Consider the following 9,727-nt stretch of genomic DNA (forward strand, 5'->3'; position numbering starts at 1 on the left):
AAAGCTACTCTAAGGATGTAGTCAACATACATGTAAGCTAGCCCAGAGGAATCTTAGATCCCCCTAGGAAAAAAGAGAGTCTTCGTTTGTTTAAACACCATAAATCTTTTTGTTAAGTGACTCTTGGATGAGAATTTCCAATTATTTTTTTGCATCGTTTTAGGCTTGCAAACTCTACTCCATGACAAGTGAATTCAAATGATGATGCTATGATTCAAAGAAATAGAGGAAGTTATTTAAAATACAAAGATTTAGACGCAATTGGTTCTCTATGTCAAATCCAAGTTCAAGTCTAGACTTGGCATGAGTATGCAAAAAATACACTAAAAACTAGTTATGGAGAAGTTCAAGTGCTTCTAATAAGGTAGCTTTAAATCTACCCACATCAATATTTACATTTTGCTTATCCAGATATACAGATTTGAACAATCCCCAGTTATTCTTATGAATCGAATGAGGGTCCTTAATGATTGGATGATCACGAGGATACTGTTGTATGAGAGAGCTCTCCTCTTCCTTGATCTTATACTTCAAGTACCTTAAACCCATCTCCAATGCAGGCTCTCCAAAAGATTTAGAACCTAACCATTCAAATCCACCCCAAGGAAGTACCTGTATCACTATTGCATTGCTAGGGAGGAAAATAAGGTTTGTGAGACCTGCTCCATGAACCCCTAGCATCACATCACAAGAATTCACTACAAGGGAGAATTCAGCAAAATTGGTCATACCCTCAGTGACAACCACTTCATATCCCAAGCTTTTAGACATTTCAGCTAGTTCATCAACATTCATAAATGATCTAGACCCTTTACGCGAAATGATCAGAAGCCTAGGCTTCTCTTGTGTATCAGAATCAATCTTGATTGCAGTGGATCTCTTCAGTGAAAAGGTTTCCATCATGAGCTTCCTGAACATTTTAATGGAGTACCCATTTGAAGATAACGGGTCAATTCTTAACTCCTTGTAATACTTAAGACCAACAAGCATCCTGGGGAAGCAATGAACATTGTCATCTGTATCAATGTTGATGATCTCATACCTGGTAAGTTGCTTTACTATGGTTTGATACTTGCTAAACCAATATTTATTTAAGTTGGCAACAAGAAACTGGACTTCACCATGGAATTGTGCTGAAGTTGCATAGAGAGGAATGATGACATCATTCCAAGAATGGAAGTGGTTCCCTGAGTATCCTCCTGCTGAGAAGACAATGGCCGGAACACTGTGATGTACAGTACAAGGTTGAGCTTCTTCATGACTCACAGTAGCTTTTACCGAGAATTTCCTAACAAATTGCATTGCATTCTGGTCTTCCTTTCGAGGATAAGGTTTGATGAACCATGATTCATTTCCTCCCATAGCACCCAAGTGAGATGAAGCTTCAAAGATGATGGAAGATTTGCTCTGAATTCTTACATCTCCTTCAACATCACAATGGTCAAATGTTGGGTTTGAAACATCGCATAATGGCTTTCTCTCTTGTTTCAAAGTAATCTTTTCACCTGAAACTTCAACTGGAGAACAAGAAAAGAAATTAAATATCTTGAAGCTTCAAACAAACCCAACAAGACTCCTAAACACAACAGAAAAATCTTAGTCACCTGATGGCTTAGAACTGCCTAGATTTGATTGCTGAGAACCTTTTGACTCCTCAGCTACTACTTCAGTGTGGCTTGTTCCCTTTAACACCTGCAAATTTTCTGTCGAAATATATAATTGGTAAGGAAACTTGGATACTTACACGATGTACAAGAACTGGTCAGAACACTTAATTAAGAAGAGTAGAAAGTGGGAGAGAAATCATAGATATAGCAAGCATGTCTCTATTGGAACACTTATTTAACAGAAATATCTTACTTGATGGCTGAGAACTGCTTTGTTTTGATTTCTGAGAACTGTTTGTGTCCTCAAGTATTAGTTTAGTGTGATCACCGGTGCCCATTGACACCTGCAGATTTGCTGTGAAGATACATAATTAGTAAGAAAGTCTATAGATGCCTGCACACAATGCATCATAGGTTTGCAGAAATATAAGAACAGGAACAAAGGCTGGATAACTTACAAAGTTGTAGAGGATCCAAATAAGGTTTAAGAACAGTGACTGTGCTCAACACTAGAACACAGTAACCTAAAATAACCCAATATCCAAACTTCTGCTCATACCATTTGAAACTTTTGGCAACCACTCTAGTGCTTGTCATCTTTGACATTCTATTGTAACTCCGAGAAAATAACTCCTATACTGAATGCTGGGAAGAGAGAGAGAGAGAGAGAAGAGAATTTGAAATTAAGCCATTGTGAATTGCCTGCACCTGCTTGGCTACCTCTTTATATGAAATTGCAGTAAGTAGCTATAGTTACCATTCTGGGGAGGCTTTCAATGTATTATGCATGTTAGGTGATCTTTACTACTTAAGTCCATTGAAATGATTAAGGGAGAAACATTTCCACAGCGTTGATTTGGGTTCCATGCATGTTATTTAATTTGAAGAATGAGCTGTCGGTAATGGATTCTCTTCAGTGTTGAAAGTAATGGATCAACTAAAACTCTTGGAAAGAGTATATTATTTCTGGGTTTCATTAATATGGGACGAATCTATTCTTGGGGTCTACCTTACCAAACTTTGTTTGAAATTATCAGAACCTTTCAATAAGTCATTTCCACCATACGGGTCATAATGGATTTATATGTGGGTTGGTTATAGGGTTCTTTCATCACTTGAACTTGGTTTCTTTTAAGAACATTTTGGACTGTATTTGATGTTTGTTGGCCACCCCAGTCCCATTTTCAATAATAATACACTTTTGTAATCTTGTTGATTTTCTTACCCAAAAAAATCTTTTTGATTTTTTCTTCATCAAAATTGATGGGTGAACAGAAATCACATGGCAAGTTCCGGTATCCAAGGCTGAGAATGTTTTTTAAATTTTATTGCTAGTAAGGATTATTGGATCACATATTTTAATATTGTATTGCAGATTGATTCTTCTATGGGTAAAAAAATTGTATTGGTAGAAGCTGGAAAGTGGTAACTTGTAAGGATTCCAGATTTGCTGAAATCATGATTTATGGTGCAAGTTGGGCAGAAGGACCAGAGAAAACATCTTCCGCTGTACACAACAACAATGTGCTAATATATCAAATAGAAGACTAAAAGGCTTAATTTCAAACTAAATTTTTTCCCCACAAGGACCACGTCAGGGTCAACTTTGATATGCCAAATCAAGTCCAAACTTGTCTTTCAGAGCAGGCCCCTGTATTGAAGCCCATACTCAGGTCGTGTTGTCCAAACATATGACATGATCTAAAAGAAAATAGATCTAAAACTGCTATATTCAATTAAGGGGAAGCTTTTACAAGCATTCTTTTATATTGAAAGAAAGAAGAAGGGGGATTGGTTTTATATTTCCAAAATATAAAAGAGCAAGTCCCCCACGCTCCTCTTTGTTTGTGTTGAAGCCTTCAGCACTGGTTTACCTTCTTTAGAACGAGTAAGATCTTCCCTTCTCTCTATACTTGTGTTGTAACCTCTAGCACTGGCTTCACCTAATGTAAAAAGAATAAGTTCCTCTTGTTTGAAATACCTAATGAACGAGATCCACACACTCCATTATCTACAGTTGGGTTAGCCCAAAATACAAATAACACAGGCCTGGAGCAAAATTGATGGTTATGGGCATGGCTCAAACTTGCTTGCGCTGCTGCAGTCCTTGTTTTGAATGTAAGGACCAACTGCAAGCTCCAAGAGCCGGCAAATAGGAATACTTGAAATTGACTCTCCAATTAAGTAAACATGAGATTAAGAAACTTCAAGTGAGATGATTAACGACTACCTTAAAGAGGCTATAATTATGTCGGTGATGACCGACGTCGGATACCTAAACAATTGAAATTAACTCTTTGCTTTTGATTATGAAATCAACTAACCCATTAAACTAACATATATATGATTACATTTGTCTTCTCACATATACGTTGGTCGTTAATCATATCGTTTTAGGTTTCCTTCAATACTAGAGTACTGATTCAAAGATTTAACACCTGGGTAGTCCAACCACCACTTGACCTTAGGTTGCGAAAGCTGTAGCCGACTACATCAATAAACTAATATTGGGCTTGTGAGCTACTTTCAACCCAACCATGCCCCAGTTTCCCCCAGAAACCAAAACTCTATTCAGAGACAAACACATCATTCCAAGACTGAAAATGAGGTTGCATGAGAGTGAATGAGGAAAGCAAAGAAATGATTGACTATAAAAAATTTACAACTTAATTATTGCCCTTTGGCTAAATTAAAGCTCAAAAGATTTCTGGACCTAAACAAAATGTTACAGCCTAATGATGGAGAAGCTCCAGGGCTTCTAATAATGTAGCTTTAAACCTACCTAAATCAAGCTTTACACTTTGCTTTTCTAAGTATATAGACTTAAATTGTGCCCAATCATGCTTGTGTACTGACTTGGGATCCCTAAAGACTGGATGATCAATTGGGTATTGTTGTATTAGAGAGCTCTCTTCTTCCTTTACCTGATACTGCAGGTATCTTAAATCTGTATCCAATATAGGTTGCTGAAAATATGTAGAAGCCAACCATTCAAATCCACCCCAAGGAAGCACTTGTATCAGAATTGCATTAGTTGGAAGGAAAAAGAAATTTGTGAGACCTGCTCCATGAACCCCTAGCATCACATCACAAGAGTTCACAACTTGTGAGAATTTCTCCAAATTTGTAGAAGCCTCAGAGACAACTACTTTGAACCCCAAACTTCTAGCCAATTCAGCAATTTCATTGACATTTTGGAATCCCCTGGTCCATTTCCTTGATATGATCAGAAGCTTAGGCTGTTTCTTTCTCTTTCCATTGCCAATCTTGATTGCTGTTGATCTCTTCAATGAGTAGGCGTTCGAGATGAGCTGTCTGAACTCTCTAATGGAGTAACCCTTTGAAGCATCTAAAGGGTCTATTCTCAAATCCTTGTATTGCTTAAGACCAACAATAACTCTTGGGAAGCAATGAATTCTATCATCTGTATCTATGTTGATGATCTCATACTTCGTTAGTTGTTGGAGTATTGTTTGGAACTTGTTAATCCAACGTTGCTGAAAATTGGTGACGGCAAACTGAACTTCCCCATGAAATTGAGATGAAGCAACAAAGAGAGGAATGATTACATCAGTGAATGAATGGAAGTGGTTTCCTGAATATCCTCCAGTTGAGAAAACAATGGCTGGAACACTGTGATTTAGACTGCAAGTTGGGGCTTCTTCAGGAGCTGAAATGTCTTTCACAAAGATTTCATTCGTACCCGACATCGCGCCTTTGTCTGTCTTTCGAGCATAAGGTTTTACAGTCCACGATTCATTTCCTGCCAAAACACTTCGCTGAGATGAAGCAGCAAAGACAGATCTTCCATGAATCCTGATATCACCCTCAGCATCACAAATGTCACATCTGGGGTTTACAGCATTGCAAAGTGGTTCTCTCTTCTGTTTCAAGTTCACTTCCCCTTCTGAAATTTAACATACAACATATACATGAAACTTATCATAAAGTATTAGTATGCAAGTTCAAGATTTGAATTAATAGATATCTTACCTGCAGATGACTTAGGACTGATTATGTTCAAGGGCTGAGAAATGCTTATGTTTGGCTGCTGAGAATTGCCAATGTTTGATGGCCGAGAAATATTGGCGTTTGGTTGCTGAGAATTGCTTTTGTTGGACTGTTGAGAACTGCTCATGTTTGACTGTACAGAGCTGCTCACATTTGACTGCTCAGAAATGCTTGTGTTTGAGTGCTGAGAAATGCTTTTGTTTGACTGTTGAGAGGTGCTTGCGTATGATTGCTGATCAATGCTTGTGTTTGATTGATGCGAATTGCTTATATTTGACTGTTGAGAGCTGCTAGTGGGTGACTGCTGAGGAATGCTTCTGTTTGATTGCTGATCAGAACTGAGGAGAATGTCTGATGTTTGAGAACTGATTATGTTTAATGGCCTAGAACTGCTAACGTTTGCTAGCAGAGAACTGCTTGTATCCTCCACCGCTAACATAAGGCCAGTGTCCACTGACAGCCGAAAATTCACTGTAAAATCAACAATGACTAGTAAGAGAAATAGTATCTGATACAGAAACCAATATGAGATGGCTTTCCTGTGCTTCATGTTGGTTTCAAGGCTTCCAAACAAAGATGGCTACTCGATGTGTGATGAACAAAAATGATAGCTAGATTATATTTCAGTATAGTTACACGCAAGAAAGAGAAGGAAAAATCACTCACAGACTGGCAGAGGACCCAGAAAGGGCTTAAGAAGATAGAAAGAGCTCAATGCCAGTATGAAGGAACCAATGATAGCCCAACACCCAAACTTCTTCTGCTCATGCCTGCTGAAGCTTTTGGAGAAAATTGCAGTATATGTCATCTTCAACACAGCTCTTTAAGCTTTTCTATATACTCCAAATGCTTACTTCCGAAAATGGAAGATGAGAAGATATTTAAATTGAGAGCTAAGCCTTAGTGCATTGATTACACAAGCTTAAGTAGGAAAATGCAGGCTTCCATGAGAGTAAGGTGAGGTTGTGGGTTTCCATTTTGCTAAATGGTATCCACGATTAAGTATCTGGATTGATTTTGATTTCAATAAAATCAGGGCTAAAAGGGACCCAGGTGGTTGAGTAGGAGACAAGAATTGCTATAACTTAACTACAATTTTCCCCTAGTGTTAATATATTTGATTATTATCAATTTTTAGCATGAGCTGCCAACCATTATTCTCTCTAGTTGAAAGGAATGGATCAACTAGAGATGTTAGAAAAAAAGTGTGTAAAACATTTCCTATTAAATATTTACACATTTATATGGATCATAATAGACACTTTTATGGGTCATAATACCTACCAAACGGGACTTTTTAATTTATGGAAAGATAGGTATCCAAACAAGACTTTAGTAGCTGGAGCTTTGAAAATGTTTGTCCTCAGTGGCCCCCATGCATATTTCTTGGAAAAGATAAACGTTTTACCTCCCCCCACCCTCTCTCTCTCTCTCTAGTTCTTGTGTTTAGTTGCATGCATGATGTGGTTTGGTCTTTGGATTTTATGTCCTCTAGAAGAATCATTCTATTCAAAATGATAGAGTTGTTAACTAGGGCTGCTATCACCAAACACAACCGAATCTTCTCCACGTCTAACATTTGAGACTAAAGATTTTAAAACCATGCATTTCTGATTTCTTTCTCTCTCTAGGGTCAAATATATAATAGAGAGTTGGTAAATGGGGCTGATATCACCAAACACTGCCTAATTTTCCACGTCTGGTTATAAGATTCGAAAACCATGCGTTTCACTAACTATAGCTAGCTTTGTCTATGTCTCTTATTTTTTTGGCTAATGATTGCAAGGAAGTTAATAATTCTGAATGCTTAGAAGATAATTAAGAAATGGAACATATGGAAGCATCTCACCAAAACTTTTGTAAGCATCTCATAGAATTATTGACAAGATAAGAGGGTTTCCATTAATGAAATTGAAGTTAGAAGAAGATTTAATGCATTTACATAGTAAAGATGCTGATGCTAATGTACTTTTAAGGAGAGATCCATTGACAATAAAAGGTTTTAAAACTTAAACAACAAACTACCGAAATTCAAAACCATACAACGTCTGTCTAAAGGGTATTTTGGTTATATATGCATATAAAGAGATACGGTGAAATAAATCTAACAATATTGTGGTCATAAAAATGACAGTTTGTTCTCAGTTGATCTTTTTTAATACCACAGGAGAGGTAAATGCAAAGTGTCATTTTAATTGAATTAAAAATCACTTGAACCAAACCTCAAGAGTTTAATAAAAATTACCCAAGCTAGAAAATTGTATAAATCTCAATTATTAGGCCTAGTTAGACACTTAAGCCCAAAAAACTTAATCCATCCTCATCAATGGATTTGGGCCACCATTTAAACGTACCCAATGGCCTAGGCGAGAGGAAACTCCTCCGGCGCCTTCCTCGCGGTCAGTCTGTAAGGGCCCATGGGATACTAAGGTGGGGTTCAAAGACGTGCCCCAGTGATTCGATATGGTACCAAAGTGGCCAGCACTCAACAGTAGCAACCATAATTGCAAATCTGGAGTAGGGTCATTGTTTAAGTAGGGCTGTTCTAACCCTCCCCACCCCACCACCCCCCCTCCCCCAAAAAAAAAAAAAAAAAAAAAAAAAAAAAAAGAAAAGAAGGAGGTTATTTAACTATCTCATTTCTTATTATTAAAAAAGGGTAAATTACAGTACTTTCTATCTTAGTTACACCTATTTTTACCTAACAAAAATGACGAATAATTTTTTACAGTAAATTAGTTTTTATTTATTTTTCTTCCGAAAAGAGATTTATAATTTATATTAAATTTTCTAAAAGAAATTCTAGAGGTAGAAAGAGTTGAGGTTCACCAAGAGAGTAGCCTCATCTACCATACATGAGACAATTTAAACAAGTCTGACCCTCTTGCAAGGTAATCTACCCGTGAGTTCATAGACTTAGGAATCTAAATAAGCTAAAGAAACTCAAAAGAGGAGGAAGAAGGCCTAGAATATCAATTACCAAACTCTGATTCGTCCAATCAAGAGATTCAACATCGGCGTTAAGGCAAATAACTGCTAGACTACAAAGAAGCAGCAAAAAAACAAAGCATCATGAGTAGACTCCAGCTCCAATGTCATATCTAAAAATTCATAAAAGGCCACCGTACGAGCGACAAGAAAACCTCCATCAACTCCCAAAACGATATTGCTCCATGGTTCCAATTTGCATCAACATGTATCTTGCAGCAATCCTGAGGAGGAAAAGAAGTTAATGAGGCGCTGATCAGAAGTGCACTAGTTCTTGTCCATGACACCAGAACTCTGATTTTTTTTTTTTTCCAGTTTTTACACAATAACTTGTTATTTTGTGTGAAAGGAACGAAACACTAAGGTTTTTAATACGGAGCACCCAAACCCCAACATAGTTTTGTTCAGTATACAAAACTGGATTGAGCACCTTAACTTAGAAGGGGGAAATGTCACACCAATCAGCCCCATAAACTATGACCATATGAATGCTCATAATTGCATCTATGTTGCTTTATGTGATTTAAATAATATTTACTTCTTCTATTTTAATGTGTGCAAGAATTTTTAACTCATAATTAAACTTAATTACCTCGAGTCTAGGCTTTTTCGGAAAAGAAAACTTTCGTTTCCTAGCAACATGGAGTCTAATTTCTGATAATTTTTTGGAAGGTTTTATTGGATGTCTAAGGCTCGAAATAAATTAGATGTATCTTTCAAATCAATCTATCCATGAAGTATGGTGCAATGAGGAGAAGATACTTGATCTACTGCCGAAGCGCTGTTAGCCATTGGCTCTAACTACATCACTTTTGGATGTTAGTATTAATAATTAAGGACAACACGCTTTGTATGTTTAAATCCACCCCCTCTTAAACGGGTTTAAGTAGAATGGCAGTGAACACCCCTTGAAGAACTCAAATTTGGGGGTGTTAGGGTAACAAGTTATGTACTTGTGACATTTAGTCTCAATGAAGTTCTTAGCTAGCATAAAAAACAAGCTTCTTGACAAGAACACCAAACTGTGAAAAGATGGCAGGCTGCCATTGAAAAGAAAGAGTTGCTTGCCAACCATATATATAACCCAGCATAATACACTCCATAATGTATAGACTAGCTCA

General features: G+C 37.2%; 2 protein-coding genes across 2 annotated transcripts; both read right to left on the reverse strand.

Moving 5' to 3' along the window:
* Nucleotides 1-170: 170 nt before the first annotated feature.
* On the reverse strand, nt 171-2,420 carry LOC149012702 (beta-1,2-xylosyltransferase XYXT1-like). The gene is made up of 4 exons (XM_089158885.1): nt 2,066-2,420; nt 1,861-1,962; nt 1,605-1,703; nt 171-1,517 (listed from the first exon to the last, which is right to left on the reverse strand). Exons 1-4 carry the CDS (start codon nt 2,211-2,213, stop codon nt 331-333), a joined length of 1,536 nt encoding a protein of 511 aa, XP_089015011.1. The 5' UTR covers nt 2,214-2,420; the 3' UTR covers nt 171-330.
* Nucleotides 2,421-4,228: 1,808 nt separating this feature from the next.
* On the reverse strand, nt 4,229-6,434 carry LOC149012703 (beta-1,2-xylosyltransferase XYXT1-like). The gene is made up of 3 exons (XM_089160183.1): nt 6,285-6,434; nt 5,601-6,089; nt 4,229-5,514 (listed from the first exon to the last, which is right to left on the reverse strand). The coding sequence occupies exons 1-3, from the start codon at nt 6,424-6,426 to the stop codon at nt 4,340-4,342; spliced, it is 1,806 nt and encodes a 601-aa protein (XP_089016309.1). The 5' UTR covers nt 6,427-6,434; the 3' UTR covers nt 4,229-4,339.
* Nucleotides 6,435-9,727: the final 3,293 nt, after the last annotated feature.

The sequence above is a fragment of the Hakea prostrata genome, chromosome 6, assembly GCF_041222555.1.
Source record: "Hakea prostrata isolate BN-2017 chromosome 6, UWA_Hpros_2, whole genome shotgun sequence".
NCBI lineage: Eukaryota > Viridiplantae > Streptophyta > Magnoliopsida > Proteales > Proteaceae > Hakea > Hakea prostrata.

Coding starts and splice junctions, on each gene's coding strand:
- LOC149012702 (XM_089158885.1), bottom strand. CDS start 2,213: ATGTCAAAGATGACAAGCACTAGAGTGGTTGCCAAAAGTTTCAAATGG. Junction 1,704..1,860: donor AAGCAGTTCTCAGCCATCAA/GTAAGATATTTC, acceptor ATATTTCGACAG/AAAATTTGCAGGTGTTAAAG. Junction 1,518..1,604: donor AGGCAGTTCTAAGCCATCAG/GTGACTAAGATT, acceptor CTTGTTCTCCAG/TTGAAGTTTCAGGTGAAAAG.
- LOC149012703 (XM_089160183.1), bottom strand. CDS start 6,426: ATGACATATACTGCAATTTTCTCCAAAAGCTTCAGCAGGCATGAGCAG. Junction 6,090..6,284: donor TCTGGGTCCTCTGCCAGTCT/GTGAGTGATTTT, acceptor TTGATTTTACAG/TGAATTTTCGGCTGTCAGTG. Junction 5,515..5,600: donor CAGTCCTAAGTCATCTGCAG/GTAAGATATCTA, acceptor GTTAAATTTCAG/AAGGGGAAGTGAACTTGAAA.